We start from the raw sequence: 18,128 nt of genomic DNA on the forward strand, positions 1-18,128 counted from the left end.
ACTCAGCCTCAACTGAGTAAAAGTTGCGGTCTGTAAACATCGCCACTGGGGAGACAAAGGCGGCCGGGCGTGGTTTCTGGCCACCCCACCCCTTCGTGTGCTGTGCCGGCCTTCAAAGGTACTCGCTAACAGCGCTTGCCCCAACAGTCTGTGAAGGCTACACGGGGCATCTTTGTCTTTGTAGTTGTGGTTGTTGGATGTGCCGAGCAGAGTGGCTATCCTCAGCCTTGGAAAGTTGTCTCACCCGAGTGGCCCCCTCGCCTCACCCCAGCGCGGTTCTGAGAAATAAAAGTTTGAATTAATGAACGTCAATAATTATTTTAACAAATTGTCCGTGTTGAGAGGTTATCGTAATTTGTTGACGCTCGTTACTCTGGGAAAGCCGCATTGTGTGAATGGACTTTAGTGTCGTTCACCATCTGGGTTTAATATGCATCTACATTGCAATCCTGTTAATCCCTTACCAGTGCCAACCTTACTACAGACCAATTCAGACCTTGTTGGTCACCCCGTGCCTTTACAAATCTCAACGTTCATCCTACAGAGTCGCATCACAAGGGAGAACACACACACATAGACACAAGTTTTTGTCCGCATTGAAACGGTTGTACGCCGTCTGGACCTGCAAACTCAATTCGCCTGTACAGGAACACGAGTAACCCGTATGGGTTCACAGGTATATTCTATTAGAAGATTCGTACCTAATTATGGACCAATGACTCTTACGGTGTGATATAATTTCACACACATTTATAAATCACCCCACGTACCCCCTGTGACCTTGCCAAGTACCCTCCAGGGGTTCCGCGTACCCCCGGTTGAGAACCACTGGGTGAGTAGAGGATCGATTCCTCTCTCCTGGTCTCATTCTGTCAACCCGTCTGCGTCGTCTCGATGTGTCTCTGCGCGTGTGCGTGTCTGTGGGTCGGTAGTGCAGCGGTTAGCGGCGAACCGAGTTCGATTCCCGCTCACGGCCACCAACACCCAGCAACGATTATCCGAACCGGTCGTGCGCCACCCCTTAGGTCGACTCAGCCTCAGATGTGTAGAAAACATTGTCACTCGGAAGACAAAGGCGGCCGGGCAGGGTACTGACCACCCAAGCCCTCGTGTGCCGTGCCGGCCTTCATTGTGGGGGGGGGGGGGTCTTGGTAACAGCAGCACTTGCCCCTAAAAGTCTGTCAGGGCTCTAGGGGGGCACCGCCGCCCGTGCTGCGCTCCTCCTGCTCCTCCTGCTGCGAGTCACGATGGTGGCGAGAATGCAGAGCCGTGTCTCGGGGACACTGATCCCTGCTCCTCTGATGGATGATGCCGAAGAATCCCCGCGATGCGAGAGGAGCGGGGGGAGGAGGAGCAGGGGGAGCAGGAGGAATCGTGTGACCCGCGCGGCTATTTGAGCTGACGAGGCGCCACGGATTAAGATGCCTCCTCGTGCGCGTGGGCGCCCGCAGACTTTCTCACGCACGCGCAAAGACAAAGGTCCCCCCCCCGCCCCGGATAGCCTCGGCAGACCGTCGGGGCCAAGTGCAGTTCGCGAGTCGCGCCTACGAAGGCCGGTGCAGCACGCGAGCCGGTGTGGCCAATACCACGCCGGACCGCCTTTGTCTCTCCACTGCTCATGTTGCATACACATCGATCCAGATACAAATTTTTTTTAATGCCGAGTCTACCCAGGAGAGACCCGGGATCGCTTCGGATATTCGTCACCGATGTTGGCTGTGAACCGGGAGTCGAATTCGTGTGGCCGGAGTTCGTAACGCAGTGCGCTAACCACTGCGCCACCGCTCCCCACGCACGCACATTCACACGTGCACCGCGAGTGCATGTGCCTGTGCACTTTGCATTATTGCGCGCACCTGCTATACAGCACGTGACGGTAGGCGCGCGCGCGCGAGCCTGCACGTGGCCTAAAGGGTACACCTAGCCTGGCACAAGCGCCGTGGTGACGTCACCGCCACTTAGTTGTTATACGCACCAACGCATGCGTGAGATGGGGGACACACCTTCCGAGTGTGTGTGAGTCTCAAGTACTCGGAGCTTCGTGGGGTGGGTGGATGTAGCTGGAGCGGAGCAGGCGAGGGGGGGGGGGTGTAAGGGGGGCAGAGAGAGAAAGAGAGCCGCAGCGTTCACGCGTGGTTACCCCGTGCACTGTACGCGTGCAGTGAACAATTGCGACCCCCAAGTGTCCCCTAAGGACCCACGCGTAGCGTGACCTACATGGAGGCGTGTGGGCAGCAGCGAGGGGGTGACCCAAGGGGGTGGGGAGGGCGCTGGCGGAGACGTTGACGCACCGTCAGCATTCATCATCGCCGTGATCACTCCGCGCTGTGCCGTCATCATTGGGGGTTGGTCATACTTCACCACGTTGGTCACTGCCGGTTGGTGGAGGGTGAGAGGCACCCAGAACCGGATCAGATTTAACTCGCCACTGATGTTAGCCGGGGTCGGGAATTGAACTCAGGTCGCTACCCGCGACGCCGCCCGAAAGTAGTTAGCGGTTCCGAATCACGCAATCGTCAGCAGTGAATTGATTGAGGGCCTACACTTATGACAGGCTGTCAATCAATCAACATCGATGCTGCCTGTCCACCAATCAACATTCTCCAGGCTCATGTCCGCTTAGCTTCCGAGAAGTGGCGAGGTCGGGCGCCTTCCAGGAGATGTCGACAAAGGGGGATGATGATGATGATGACGATCATCAATGTCAGGAAAACGCAGATCAGACGTCGTGATGATGTTGATTATTGTAATAATACAGGCCAGTGAAGCCCTATCCAGATATCATGATGATGACGACGGTGATGTCGGTGATGGTGATGATGGTGTGATGATAAAGTCGCGTCTTGCCGTCATGCTGATGCTAATAACAAGGGGTGATGATGATGACGGTATAAACTTCACTGAAAACTTTCGAGGAGGCATCATGCTGATTAACACGACGATAAGGATATTGATTTTGGTGATGATGAGGATGATGGTGATGATGATTACACTAATAATAAAGTCCACTAAAATTCAACATAGACATCATCATGCGGCTGCTGCTGATGCTGCTCATGATGATGCTAATGATGATCATGCTGCTGCTGATGAAGATGGTGATCGTGCTGATGATGCTGACTGAACGAGATTGCGCCACTGGGCGGCATCGTGAGCGCATTTATGTTCGCATCGAGACTCCCTCCCTCCCTCCCTCGCTCCCTCCCTCCCCCAGCCCCCACCACCGCTCTCCAAACACTGCTCAGCTCTTGATGCGGTTGCTCCGGCAACGCTCGGCGCTCGGAGCATCTGACCGCACGGAGCCAATCGCGGGCACTCGATGCGAGTGAGCGAGCGTGTGCGTCTGAACCCCCGGTCCTGGGCCTCCCCTAGGTCGACTCGGCATTAAACGAGTACCAACAGCCGCGATATGTAGAACGTCAGCGCCGGGGGAATAACGTCGGGCGGTAAGCGACGTGGGGGCCACGGGGCCACACCACGTGTCCGCCGGGCCCCTCCGTGGCGCACCGTGCCGGCTTTGCTCGGCGCACGCTCACGGCACCCGCTCCTTCCTCGTCGAGGCTCTACTGGGTTAGCAAGAGCGGTAGAAGGTGGGGGGGTCGTCTTTGTCTCTGTAGGGGCACGTGTTCGCTTTGTTTTGGGGGGGGGCAGGTATTGTTGGAGGAGGCGGAGGGGCTGGCCGGTGCGTCAAGACGTGCGCGGCGCTCTTCCGACTTTCATTTACGGATTTCTGGTTGTGCCCCCCCCCCCCCAATTTACTTTCCGCCTCCCCCCACCCCTCAACTATAATCACCCCCTCGGAGAACGGAGGGGGAGGCGGGGGGAGAGAAAGGGGGCCACGGAGGGGAGGGGAGACGGGGAGGGGAGGGGAGACGGGGGAGGCGATCGTCACGGGACGGTTGCGAGCTCGGTGCGTCGCGGCTCCGCTCCACGCGCGCTCTCGCGAGGCCGGCGAAGCGCTTTGGACTATTGCGAGCGGCTGTGCGATCATCGTCACCACCATCATCAGCAGCAGCAGCGACATCAGCAAGAGCAGAAGCAGCGGAAGCAACAGTAGCTGCAACAACAGCAGCCTCAGCAGCAGCCTCATAACCAGGAACGAAATCATCATCAGCATCAATCTTCATCATCAGCAGCGCTTGCCGGACCGTGCCATTATAGCATCAGCAGCGACTGCCGGGACATTATCGCAGCATAATCATCATCAGCAGCAGCAGTAGCAAGAAGCGACATCATCACACGTTGGACTTTGTCTCGCTCTGAGCCCCTCGTTGGGGGCGGGGAGAGGAAGGGGGGTGACAGGGGGGGGGGCGCTGAGATTGAGAGGGAAGGTGTCTGTCCTTCACACGGTCATCAACATCAGCAGCGACATCAGCGGCGGCCGGGACCTCCACCTGGGCCTCTGACCACCCCCGCCCCGTGGGTCGGCGTCAGCCCCGAGCCTCGTCTCGCGTGAAATGGCGGGCGACTTCAGTGGCAGGGACAGCCTGCCGCCGGGCTGGTATTACGACGTGACGAGCGACGGTCGTGTCTTCTTCATGCAGTGAGTTGTGTGTGTCTACCTGTGTGTTGTTGTCTCTGTGTGCGTGTCTTGTTGTTGTTGTTGCTCTCTTTGTGTGCGTGTGTACGTGGGCTCATGGCCAGCTTCGGTTTGGCAGCCGGAGTCTCGTTCCGAATCTTTCAAGCGGCATTATTTTCTCGTCAGCTGCGTAACGCTGTCGTGTGGAAGCTGACCCGCTCTGTCGCTCCGTGCTGAGCTCCGGGTCTTCTCGGCCACAATTTTGCCCCCCTCTCTCTATTTCTGTGTGCTTGCGCTATTATGGAGCCCTCTACAATAACTTTTTTTGCGCCGGTTTGAAACATTCAGGCTACCCTGATCTATTCAGGGTTTAGCCAGATTGGATTATGTGAGAAGTTCACAGATTCTTGAAAGATCTGGGCACAGTCCCATCAGTGAGCTCCTCCGGCAAGCGAGGCTGGATCATGTAGCCTGCATGCCCAGCCACCGCATGCCTAAACAGCTTCTGTTCGGTTCGATCGAGGGGCCTAAACGGGCGCGGAACGGGCTAGAGAAGAGATGGAGTGATGTGGTACAGGAGGACGTGGAGCTGAGTGGACTTGCCGACGACTGGTACCAGCGGTGTCGAGATCGGCCTCTGTGGAGGAGGCTCGTGAAGGACGCTACTGGGCAGTTGGAGGCAGTCGCTCTCCAGCAACAACGCAGGACAGAGGAGCGACGCTCACAACAACGAGCGGTTAAAACGCAGAAAGTTGGCACATTGGGGAGCATCTGACAGTCATTTCAGTCAATCCATGGCACCTGGGTATGTTCCGTGACCTCCTGCCAGCGAGCCTTCGGCACTTCACGTGGCCTTAAGGTGCACCTAGCCTGCCACTTAGTGGTGAACTGCGGTTGTTGTTGTTCCTACAGGTGTGTGTACCTGTGTGTATGTCTGTGCACACGCGTGTGTGTGTGTGTGTGGTTCAATGAGTATGTGCACAGGTGTGTACACATACTTTCCTCAACTGTGTGCACACGAGTGTGTGTGTGCGTGTAGGTGTGTGTGTACTTGTCAAATCAGCCTTAAATGAGTAGGGGTTTGGTGTGTAAACATCAGCATTGGGGAGACAAAGGCGGCCTGGGGCAGTCACGACCACATCACACTCTCGTGTTCCGTGTTGCCCTTTATAGGTGCTCGCGTACAATCCTTTCCCCAACAGTTTGTTGGAGGCTTCACGGGGGATGTTTGTCTTTGTTGAACACCTCTGTGTGTGTGTGCAGACACTCCAACATACAGACATGCAGAACTAGACACACGCACATACCCCTACATATATGTACACACGGCACATGCACACACACAACAGCATGTATGATGCACACACACTTGTAAATACACCAACAGACACGCGAAACTAACACACACAAAGACAAATATCGCCCTATAGCCTTTAACAGACTGTTGAGGCAAGTGCTGTTAGCGAGCACCTATAAAGGACGGAACGGCACACGAGGGGGTGGGTGGTCAATACCACTCCCTGACCGCCTTTGTCTCCCCAGTCGCAATGTTTACACATCGCATCAGAGTCGACCTAGAGGAGGCCCATGCCCGGTTCAGATAATCGTCACTGGTGTTGGCCGTGAGCGGGAATCGAACTCGGGTCGCTGGCTTCGTAGCGCAGCGCGCTAACCACTGCCACACCGCTCCCCACTACACACACACACAGCACATACACACCCGCACACCCACCTGCCCGTGTTTGTGTGTTTGTCAGGACCGCGTGCTTACTAACAGTGCGCGGTTGATGATTAATCAAAGCGCGCTGCGGAATGCGCGCAATTCGCTGTGAAGGGCGAATGGGATCCTGCGCGTGTGTGTACACACACCGGTGGGGAGCGGTGGCGCAGCGGTTAGCACGCGTAGCCCTACCAAACTGGCCACCCGAGTTCGATTTCCGCTCACGGCCGAAACCGGTGACGATTATCTGAACCGGTCCTGGGCCTCCCCTATGTCGACTCAACCTCAATTGAGTACCTGGTGTGTGCTGTGTAAACATCGCCACTAAGGGAGACACAGGCGGCCGGGCGTGGTGTTGGCCACCCACCTCCTCGTGTGCCGTACCCGCCTTCATAGGTGCTCGCTAACAGCACTTGCCCTAACAGTCTGTTAAAGGCTATATGGGGGATCTTTGTATTCGTTGTGAGTTTGTGAGAGGGGTTATGGGAGTGAATGTGTTTTTTGGTGTGCCTTTGTATCAGTGTTTATTGTGTGAGTTTGTGTGTGTATTGTGTATAGACGTGTGTGTGTCTGTTTGATCTCATCCATGTGTGTATCTGTTTGTGCGTGACCTCAAAATGCACCTAGCCTGGCACAAGCGCTATGGTGACGTCACACTCACTTAGTGACGAATGGCTGATGCTGTTGTGTGTCTATGTGGAGAGCGGTGACGCAGTGGTTAGCGCACTGTGCTACGAAGCCGGAGGCCTGCGTTCGCCTCCGGTCCACGGCTAACATCAGTGGCGAGTGATATCTGAATCGATCCTGGGACCTACTGACGGTCGAGACAAGGGATCCGTCTCTTTGTTGGGTCTCATTGCATTTGTTACTTTCTTCAACACGCCAATGTACCTAGGCTCAAGCCTCCTGTTAACCACGGGGCCACCCCCACTCTGAACCCCTCCCCCGCCCCCTGTGAGAACAGACGCCGCTCCTCCTCCTCCTCCGTGCAGCTCTCTTCTGTTCGCTCCTTCCGTCTCTCTTCTCATCATCGTCATCCCACCACCACCATCTCATCGTCACCATCACGTTTGCCCGTGCAGACTGCCCCCTCCCTGCCCCTTCCGTGCCACTCCCTCCCTGTCTGCTGCCTTTTTGCGCAACATTCCCTGCATTTTGTCCTTGACTCGACCCGCCTCGTCGTGCAGTGCCACGGCCAACACGTTTTTTTTTTACGAATCATTAACAGCGACAAAGGATTCACGTTGAAGTTATTTGGGTGAGATGGGGTGAATGTAGCTGTGTCGTACACCCACCTCCACCCGACACGGCCAATGAGTAAAATGTGCCACGTGAACAGAGCGTGCCCCATCTCACCCCGAGTGCGCAACGAAGCACGGGGAGGTAAGGTGCAGGCTTGGAATCACGCCGGGAGACAGGAACGGGAACACACGGAGCAGAGAGCACACGCAGAATGACACGAATCATGTAGATCACTCTGATGCATCACCAGTCGCTGGGGGCGCCACGGTGGCGAGATGTTCACTCCCTCGCCTGGTATGCAGGTGGTCGTGGGCTCGATCCCAATCCTGACACCTGCTGTTGTATATTTGCAGTTTTCGGGTCTCACTCCCCGTGGTAGTGTGGATTTTTCTCCGGGTCGTCCGGATTTTTCCTACAAATTTTTGGAATTAATGTGACCCGTTCAGATTATTTGGCTGCTATCCATTTCCACGTGATGATGATAAGTCACTTCGTTGAGCTATCATTTGTGGCCAGGTCGCTTCTGAAAAAGAGCTACATAGCTCAGTGGGCTTCACCTGGTAAAATAAAAAAAATAGTTTAGTTTCAATGCGATTGGCCAGGGCACGTAAAGAGGTTTACAGTTACTGAGCACATAACGTCGATCGGCCAGTAACAAACAGCACAACGCGGCTCATAGGCAAAGAGTTACGCGTTACCACGTGGGTGGCACTTGGTCGAGAATGATGCCGGCGTGGCAGCCAAGGGACGGCACGCGCCCACGTGGTCTCAGCCGGCGGGGAGATGGAGCGATTAATTCAGATGACGATGACGCGGGGTGCCAGGTTATAGTCACACCGCGGACGTGTTGACTCGAGTGCATTTATTTGCTAATAGCGATCATTAATCTCAATGCTGTCTCACTCGGGCAAATAGAGAACACAGATACGGATAGTGTTGTGTGTGTGCGAGTGTGCGTGTGTGCGGTAGTGTGTGGGGAGCGGTGGTGTATCACGCTGCGAAACCCGGCCACGCGAGTTCGATTCCCGCTCACGGCCAACACCAGTGACGATTATCTGAACCGGTCCTGGGCCTCGCCCAGGTCGACTCAGCCTCAAACGAGTACCTGGTGCGGTGTGTAAACATCGCTGCTGAGGGAGACAAAGGCGGCCGGGCGTGGTCCTGGCAACCCACCCCCTCGTGCGCTATGTCGGCCTCAATAGGTGCTCGCTAGCAGCACTTGTCCCAAAAGGGTATGAGGCTATACGGGGGATATTTTCATCCGTTCTCACACGGAGGCACACGGGGACTTCTACCGGGTGGTAGTGGTGGTGGTGGCGGTGGCAGTGGTGGTGGTAGTGGTGGTGGTAGTGGTGGTGGTGGCGGTGGCAGTGGTGGTGGCTACGCTGCACGTGGCTGCTGTAATGACCCAGCGCTGCGTGTGGAGGCAGCAGCAGCAGCAGCGAGGGTTGGTGGAGCACCGTTGACAGACGTCGTGAAACTCCCTTCTACCCGTGGGCGTCGAGGGGGAGCCGTGCCCTGGCTCGCCAGGAGACGGCGGCACAGCGAGTGGACTAATCGCCATCTGTGTCCATCTGTACGGGGATAGAGTGTTGCCCCCTCGCACAAGGCGTGAGTTGTCTCCGCGTGCTCCGGTTTCTTCCTCCTCCCCACGTGAATCCACCAAGATTGTAAATGTTGTGGATTTACGGTGTGCTGCACGAGCCACGAATTGGCACGTTCTGTTGACGTGACAACCCCATTACTAATTGGCTGTGTAGGGTGGTGGTGGCGGGTTTGACGACACATTTATATATTTACGCAATCTCATCCAAAAAAAACCTGTATTATGGATCTGTGTGTGTGTACAACCTACAGTCTGCGTGTGCCTGTGCGCGCGAGAGAGGATGACACCCATGTGCGTAAACGCGCATGCCGAGCGACGAAGGGAACCCATCCGAGTGTCACGTCCGCCAGAGGAGACGGAGCGATTCTGACACCGTCTCGTGTGTGTGCGCATTCAAGCGAGTGCCACGTGGATCGCGGGAGGTGAGGGTGGTGGTTTGGGGAGACCTTCACCCAGCAGTGGATTGGCCGTGGCTGATGTGATGGAGAGTGCATGTGATTATGAGACTGCAGTGCCTGTCCCGATGCGTACGCAGCGGTTGCACATTAAGGAATGCGCCGGGTGCGTGAGGATGTGACCGTGAGTCTGTGGGTTTGTGTTGAAGCGTGTGTGTAAATATGTGTCTTTGTACGCGTGTTTACGAGTGCCTTGCGTGTTTAAGTGTGTCAATAGAAGCGTGGTCGTGTGTCTCACCGTGCGTGAGTCTCTGCGTGTGTGCCCTTGCGTGTGGGGAGTGGTAATGTAGTCGCGCTTAGCGCGCTGCAGCTACGAATACGACGACCCGAGTTCGATTCCGTTTCAGTTCCCGCTCACGGAAAACACCAGTGACGATTATCTGAACCGGTCATGGACCTCCCCTATTTCGACTCAGCCTGGCGCGATGTGTAAACATCGCGACTGGGGAGACAAAGGCGGCCGCGCGTGGTGCTGGCCACCCACCCCCTCGTGTGCCGTCCCGGCCTTTATAGGTGCTCGCTAACAGCACTTACCCCAACAGTCTGTTCCAGGCTATACGGGCGATTTTTGTCTTTGTTTTGTGTCCGTGTGAGGGGAGCGGTGGCGTAGTGGTTAGCGCGCTCTGCTACGAACCCGGCAACTCTTCCTGCTCGCGACCAACACCAGTGAGGAATTTTTGAACCGGCACTGGGCCTCCCCTAGGTCGACTCGGCCTCAGATGAGTACCTGGTGCGATGTGTAAAACATCAGCACTGGCGAGACAAAGGCGGCCGGGCGTGGTCCTGGTCACCCACCCCCTCCGTCCCCCCCACCTTGTGCCGTGCCGGCCTTCACAGGTGCTGCTCGCTAACAGGACTTGCCCCAACAGTCCGTCTAACGATATACGGGGGATCTTTGTCTTTGCACTCGCGTAGACGTCTCTAAGAAAGTACATGAGATAGATTCTCTTTCGTTCTTTCGGTAAAGTCGCGTAGGTATAAAATAAAATAAATCACGACGTTTCGGGCACAACACAAGTGTCCGCCATCAGGTGGGAAAGCTACGTCGTAATTTATTACATTTTCTACCTACGTGACTTTACCGAAAGAACCAAAGAGTATGGATCCCTGCAGTCACGAAAGCTTCAAATCGAGATTGACATGAGACAGAGACAATTGAATGGAACAACACCCGAGCGATGCGCAAAGAGGCGTGGAGCGGTGGGGGTGTCGGCTCGGAACCACACGGAGAGGCGCGGCAAGAGACGGTGGCTGGGGCTCGCGCAGGACGACGTCACGCCTCGAAGGGCTGAGGGTCGAGACCGGTGACGGAGTGGCAGGCAGAGGAGGGGGCGGCGTCCATCCGTGGAGGAGTTGATGAGGTCGGCTCGGAGCTCGGTGGCTTTGTTGTCGCGTCTCGAGGCCGCGCTTGGGGGAGGCCTTCGTGCAGCAGTGGATAGACCACGGCTGACGTGTGCATCACCCTGCGCGTGTGTGTGTACAGTGAGGACACGCGCAGTACCACGTGGCTGCACCCCCGCACCAGTGAGCCCGTGTCCACGGGGCATCGCCACCGCTCAGGTGAGACACGCACTGTTAGCGAGCTCCTATTAAGGTCGAATCATAATAAACACACTCAATGCATGTAGTGATGATCCAGCACTCACCGATTTAATCCGACTACCCACTCGCTCATCGGTGGTCAGTCGCCTCCCTGTCACTCTTCTACCGCCACTGCTACTGCCATGCTTAGCCACTGTCACGCTGAACTTCACTCGCCTATCCACTCCAGTGTCGATCCTGTCCTGACGAGTGCGAGTCGCAACCGGTTGCACGCAACAGCTCGCAACCGGTCGCGTGCAACAAACCGATGAGCTCTGAGCGCGGGCTCGGCGGCCGTCACAGTGGCCGCCCGACCAACCCACTGCGGCCTGCTGATTTGAATGCGCCCTGCCGTGACCCCCCAACCTGCTGGCTTTCAACTGCCGGTGGACTTTGTGCGACGATTGTGGCGGTGGTGGTGGTGAGTTTTATGGCACAATTGGGCGCGAAGGCGTCTCAGGCGTTAGGCTGCAGGGTTCAAAGATTGAGATCGAACGCCCCTCGCCCACCCCATTGTCAGCGTGCGATGTTCATCCACCGTCCGTGGCGGTGTAGGCAGTGTAGGCAGTGTCACGCGGCGACTCGAGGTCGGGGAGAGAGGAGCGTCAGCCTGGGAAGCAGTCGGCGAGGATTTGATTCATTGATGTCGTTGTTGTTGTGAGAGTTTATTGACGCCGATCGGAAGAGATCGTTGGACCGCAGGTGATGTATAAGCTGTTGATACACTCGGGGTGCGATGGATATTGTCGGTACAAGGGGAACGTCTTTCCGCCGTTAAACAAATGAACACCGTGTACTTATGTGTTGATGTGTTGAGAGATGCATTCGGAAAGAAAGCGCGTTATTGATTTTGTTATATTCACCACAGAGACGCGAATGCTTAGATTGTGTTGTTTATCGATAGAGATGTATGCGTTGAACCGTGAGCCATATCTATCAGAGGTAGTGCCCTATCATATAACCATTCTGGCAAGTTCACCAGCACTTGTTCCGCTGATGAGACGTTGAATGTTCAAACCGGCCCATGGTTTGCGTTGTGCTGTTAACGCAATGATGCTAACAAACAGACACTTTCAATAACAATGCTGCTTTGCCGAGCGTCATTCGTGTAATTGCATCCCACAACGCTGCAACGTCCCTTACACGCTTCTAGAAAGTCGTCTGGCTGATGGGATGTGTCAAAATCATTGCATATATTTTAATGTGCAGAGACACACATGGGGAACGAGGCGTGGGTATGCGTTGTCAGCCAATGTGTGTCGTGATTTACGAGCTCACTTTCTGGCTATGGCTGTTGAGTTTCTCACTCAAAGCGTGATATCCCTGGCAATAGGTTATCCAATGAAAGCAGGCTGTAAAATATAAAATGTATACCCCAGAGTTGTTAACGGTTTATAGCTTCGTAGAATTTCGTTTGCAAGGCATATTGATAGCTAGTGTACACTCATTATTGTGCATATGTGTCTGTGTGCGCTACTTAAACGGCCCTTGCCCCAATAGTCTGTCAAGGCTATACGGGGGATATTTGTCTTATGCAGTACTCAATGGGAATTGCACACGGCAGCAATCATCGCCCGCTACTCTGGCGGACTGAGGCCAAGTGTCTGAGTCGCCCTTTGCCGCACAAAGGACAGCTACTCGAATTGGCATGTGCTCTGAAGAAGGGCCATTGTCCGAAACGTCACCTTCACATAATAATATGTATTACATATTATTATGTGAAGGCCACCCAGTGCTATTGACGGGTGTGTTGGGATGTTGCTGTTGACTGTCCCTGGGCATCGCTGCTCGCCGATATCGTTCAGTGATGTAAAACGCTCTGAGAACACCCCACGGATGTAGCGTTTCATCAATACTCGTAATATATACATCAATATTAATCACCACGTATATCAATATTCATCATCATCACGGGTATCTGTGTGCGCGTGTGTGATTGATCAATACTGGATGTGTCTGGCTGGGTATAACACGGCGGGGGAGTGGTGGCGCAGTGGTTAGCGAACCCGTCGACCCGCGTTCGAATCCCGCTCACGGCCAACATCGGTGCCGAATATCTGACTCAGCCTCCCATGAGTATCAGCTACGGTGTGTAAGCCATCAACAATGGGGAGACAAAGACGGCCGGGCGTGATCCTGGCCACACCCACCCATGCGTGTGCCGTGGCGGCCTTTAATGGGCTCTGGCGAACAGCACTTGCCCCAAAAATATGTGAAGGATATACGGGGGATATTTGTCTTTGTGTATGTGTGCAAGTACATAGGAAGAACATGCTGTGTGTGTGTCAATCCAGTGCTCGATGATGATCCTCCCCACGCAGTGCCGATGATGGGAAGTTCCATACATCACCACGCTGGCCAGCGCGTGTCGGTGAAAGCGGGTACCTTAGAACCCGGTTCGGATGTCACTCGCCACTGATGTTAGCCGTAGTCGGGAATCAAACTCATAGAGTTACAGTTCTTGCACCATCGCTCCAGCCTGTGTGTGTGTCGAGCATAGAGCGTGCTCCATTCATAGACATCCCACTGGTTCTGAAGTCTCCTCTTCGTCTCTTCTCAAGAGCCGAGTGAGAATCGTGAAGGCGAGGTCTCCGTGTCTCACCGAGGAGAGAGGTCAAGATGTAGTCGTCGTGTCGAGATCGCGGGAGGCGAGCAGACGCGTTCAAGTGTCGCGTTCCATGCCATCATCAAGTCTACTAGTCTACTAGACTTGATGATGTCTATTGGACCTGATGATGGCATGGGCCTAGCCTCATTAACACCCCCCCCCACCCCCCAGGGACCGGATTCTTACACAGCGACACGGGAGTTCGCATCCAGTGCCATTCTGACTTGGCTTCTCCCTCCCTGCTGCCCCTCCCTGCTGCCCCTCTACCCTGCTGCCCTTGAACTTTGCTGGTCTCTCCTCCCCCCTGCCCCCATCCCCCCCCTGCCCCCTCCCCCGTCCTGATCCCCCTCCGGCAGACCTGCCTCGCGGCTGGGAGGAAGGCTTCACGCCTGAAGGAGCCAGCTTCTTCATAGAGTGAGTAATGACGCCACCCTCCCCCACCTGACCCCCTCCCCACCGGGCTCGCATCATCCCCTGCGCGGCTGTGCGGGGGGTCGCAGGGGGAACGGTAAGAGGGGTAGGTGTGGGGTAGGTGTGGGGTAGGTGTGGGGTAGGGGTAGGAGTAGGTGTGGGGTATGGGTAGGTGTGTGGTAGGTGTGGGGTAGGGGTAGGTGTGGGGTAGGTGTGAGGTAGGTGTGGGGTAGGTGTGGGGTAGGTGTGGGGTAGGAGTAGGGTGTAGATGCCGGAGGAAATCATTGCAGAACAGGGTGAGAATATACAGACTTCATACGGGATGCTTCAAGCTGTGGGGCACTGCGCTGCCCACCACCCTGTTACCGCCAGTAGGGGGCGATGTTGCTACGTGGTAATTCCAATGAAATGATACATAAAACATTATCAGCAAGTTATTAAAATTTGGCAAAAAATTGTGACCGTGATGCTGGCACCCAATGGCTCGCTCGACCCTCCTTCCAGCAACGCCACGGGGTCTACAACGCCCCCTGCCAAGCAGGCGGCGCACTGGAACGTGCTGGTCGGAACGCACGCAGAGGCAATATTAACCAGGGTGGCCGGGGTGCCTCCAACTGCACACCTCTGCCACAATGCCAATTATAAATATACATCCTCATTGGCCCAATAGATTGCAAAACTGAATTTGCTTAACAAAATCAATCAGCAGAAGGTTTTCTTTGTAATATCCATCTCTCCACATCTTAATTCGTATTATGTTATAAAATAAAAAAGTTTTGCAGTCTGGCTGGCTGGCTGCCAGGACGGTCACTTCCAAAGGACGTTCGCGTTGCTAGTTAATAAATGAAATTACTTCTGTACACATCCAACCCCTCTGGGGGTGTGCATCATTTCAGCAGCATTGTTTCGAGACACGCAAAACTCTTGGCCCGGTTTTAGACATTCAGTGTCCCATCAGCCAGGGTCGGGCTCGCTCGTTCAGCTCCCAGCGCGGGCTGATGTAAGAAGGGCGAGGCAAGAGCGGTGGCACGCGGAGCGAGAGTTTACAGAGCGCTTGGCTCCCTCGGGCGCAGGGAGAGGAACTCGCCCCTGGGATCGGCCCCGAGCGGACACCGGGTGATGTCCACAGTTGCGTGGCAGGGGTCAAGGGAGGGGAGCGCGCCTCTCTGTTTTATTAGCGCGACATCCCCACCGCCCCCCCCCCCTCCATGTGTGGAAAGAGACGCGAGAGGGGGAAGGGAGAGCGGAGAGAGAGGAGAGGAGAAGGGAGAGTGGAGAGGGATAAGAGAGAGCGCAGGGTGAGTGGAGAGAGATAAGAGAGAGCCTCGGGAGAGTGGAGAAGGAGAAGATAAGATAGCAGAGAGAAAGAGAGAGAGAGAAAGGGGAGCTAAAATAGCAGTTGCAAAGCACAGGCCGAGAATGCCAAGCGGTCAGGAACGGACAGCACTGTCACAGATGTAATGTAGATACGAGTGTAAGACCTTGTTTGCATTGAGCGAGGTTATTGTTGTAAGAGCTTGGGGGCAAAGAGACGACGATTACGATGGGAGGAGGGAATTCCAAAGTGGAGCGGTGCGAGGAAAGAAGCAGAGAGAGAGAGACGTGAGTTGATCTGCAGTGTGGTGAGTGGGTGAGTGGGTGAGTGGGTGGGTGAGTGGGTGAGTGGGTGGGTGAGTGGGTGAGTGGGTGGGCGAGTGGGTGAGTGAATGGGTGGGCGAGTGAATGGGTGGGTGAGTGGGTGGGTGGGCGAGTGGGCCAGTGGGTCGGTGGGTGAGTGGTAGCATGGAGTTCCGACCCAGGTTCGATCTCTGAGTCGTCACGGAAATGGAGGAGTAGGCAATAGTCTGCCTGTGCGGTATGAGTGCAGGCTGCCCGTGGGTCCTGGATTTTTTGTAATTCCGTGAATTTCTGTCCATAGCTTTGTGGTCCGCACCTCGCCTGCCGCAGGCATGCTCCACCCGTACACAGTGTGACCTCACACCCGTGGTGTCCCTGGGAATAGTGTGTCTGTGTGTGTGTCTGTGTGTTGTTGTCGTTGCGGATGTGGTATCAGGACGCCCTAAGAATAGAGGCACCGAGGCCGTGAGTGGGGCATGCGGAGGCCGCTCGGAATCTCGTCGGCGGATAGGGTCAACCACTCGGGAGCTCGGAATGGAGCGTGGTGGGACGGGGAGGCTCATTGCAGTTGTAATGGGGGAGAGGCGGCGGTGACGGTGACGGTGGTGGTGGTGATGGGTGGGTGGGTGAGTTAACTCCCCTGAGCTCGGCTATCCCAGAGTAGGACCCACTTGGAAAATGAGTCACACGACTCACAATTGGATCGGTGAAGGCGCAGCCCTGAAAGTGTTCGCTCACGCCACTGCTGTCGGAATGTCGTCAATTATGAGGAGCTTTAGAGAGGCCCTCTAGAGGGCATTTGGCCTACTCTTCCGCGCTGGCCAGACGTATGGAAGGAGATGGGCGTGCCCACACTACAGACGATGAACCGACCATCGACTGTGGTGAACTCAGCGATGCTGCTGGGTGGACTAGAGTCGACGGGAGCCGCAGGGTTTAAGAATCTCGCTCCATTATTCCAACTGCCGGGAGATCGAATCGAACCGGCGACCTCTGGAATTGAAAGTCCGGCAGCGCAGCTGAGCAGCGTCACACCGCGGTGGCGGCATCCAAACAACGCACGAGCCTCCTCACACCCAGTGGGCACCTGTGAAAAAGAACTTTACAGCTCATCGGATTCCTCCAGCACGACTCCGTATTCTGATTCTGATATTCTGTGAACGAGTCTTGAGACTCGCAGGTACCCATTTGACAACTGCACCATGCCTGGCGCATACCACACGTGCCGAGCTGAGCGTGCTGATAATAATAATGATTACATTAACAATCCTGCTGTGAAACTCGCCCTTTATTTGCGGCACTCCGGGCCACTATGTGTGTACAGCTGTAGGTGATGCTATGCGGGTATGGCGGGGGGGGGGAGTCGGCAGTGGGGGGTACGAGGAGGCCAAGGCTAAGCCCTGACCTGGCCCGGGGTGTCTATCTATAGGCAGACAAACACATTCCACATCCTGGTGGCACGCGAAACCCCCCTTGGAAAATAGACGGGGAACCGCCGCGCGTGACGATCGGGCGGCGAGCGACACGTGGGTGGAGGGGAAAGAGGTTGTTGTGGTCTCTGTTGTGATCTCTGTTGTGGTCTCTGCTATCATTGTGGTCCGCCCAAGGGTGGGGCGGGCGTGAGTCGGCCGCCCCGGGCGCCGCTCGCGAGGAGGGGAGGGGGGCGGCGGTCGACAGAATGGGAACAGCAGAATTAGTTGTGAACGATGCAAGCGCTGGCGGGATGATTGGCGAAGCAATTGTGTTGTGGCAGTAGCGGAGTTGTTGAAATGTGGGGCGAGGGAGATGGGGGGGGGGGATCAGGGCACTTTGTGTCCGGCTTCAAGACGTCTCGGCACACAGCAAGAGCGAGGGGCAATACGGGCAGCCGTCTGTGAAGCAGCATTATAGCTCATGGGATTCCTCCAGTGTAAATACATATTCTGAGTCTTCGACTTACGAACATACATATTTCCCGACACCCGTTCGTAAGTAGATATGTTCGTAAGTCGGAACACAATAATGTCCTGCATCTGCCCTTGGTTGTTGTGTGAGTGATAGTGAGTGCGCCTGTGTTGTAATCAAGGCTGGAGCCCCCGGGGCTGCTGCTCGTCCGTGTTGCGGCTGCCTCTGCCGACTTGTTGAACACAGCCGCAGTCACCCCCCTCACTCTCCCCGCGCCCCCCACCCACAAGCGACATGGCTCTGCGTGTTCAAGCCGGGCGAAGGTGACGCAGACAGACCGCGACCACAGAGACGCAGCGCGGTCAAAGTCGCCCCCCGCGTGCGCGTGTCCGTATGTGTACGTGGGCATCCCCTAGGTCGACTCAGTCTCAAATGAGTACCTGGTGCGATGTGTAAACATTGCCACTGGGGAGACAAAGGCGGCC

The 18,128-nt window shown here is 55.7% G+C and overlaps 1 protein-coding gene across 7 annotated transcripts in view; it reads left to right on the forward strand.

Annotated features, from left to right (window-relative positions):
* The first annotated feature begins 3,867 nt into the window (after nucleotides 1-3,867).
* Nucleotides 3,868-18,128, forward strand: part of PLEKHA7 (pleckstrin homology domain containing A7) — an 86,549-nt gene continuing 72,288 nt past the window's right edge. For 4 of the 7 annotated variants that reach the window (XM_061566711.1, XM_061566709.1, XM_061566710.1 and 1 more), the window contains exons 1-4: nucleotides 3,868-4,543; nucleotides 9,339-9,509; nucleotides 11,026-11,102; nucleotides 14,088-14,145. In XM_061566711.1, the coding sequence (XP_061422695.1) occupies nucleotides 4,458-4,543; nucleotides 9,339-9,509; nucleotides 11,026-11,102; nucleotides 14,088-14,145 (392 nt within the window). In that variant the 5' untranslated portion in view covers nucleotides 3,868-4,457. Of the gene's footprint in view, nucleotides 4,544-9,338; nucleotides 9,510-11,025; nucleotides 11,103-11,632; nucleotides 11,826-14,087; nucleotides 14,146-15,442; nucleotides 15,745-18,128 lie in introns of those variants that run through there. The other 3 variants (XM_061566713.1, XM_061566716.1, XM_061566714.1) reach the window with 3 other exon arrangements.

Source organism: Lethenteron reissneri, chromosome 37 (assembly GCF_015708825.2).
Source record: "Lethenteron reissneri isolate LAM-NWPU_2019-01 chromosome 37, ASM1570882v1, whole genome shotgun sequence".
Lineage (NCBI taxonomy): Eukaryota > Metazoa > Chordata > Hyperoartia > Petromyzontiformes > Petromyzontidae > Lethenteron > Lethenteron reissneri.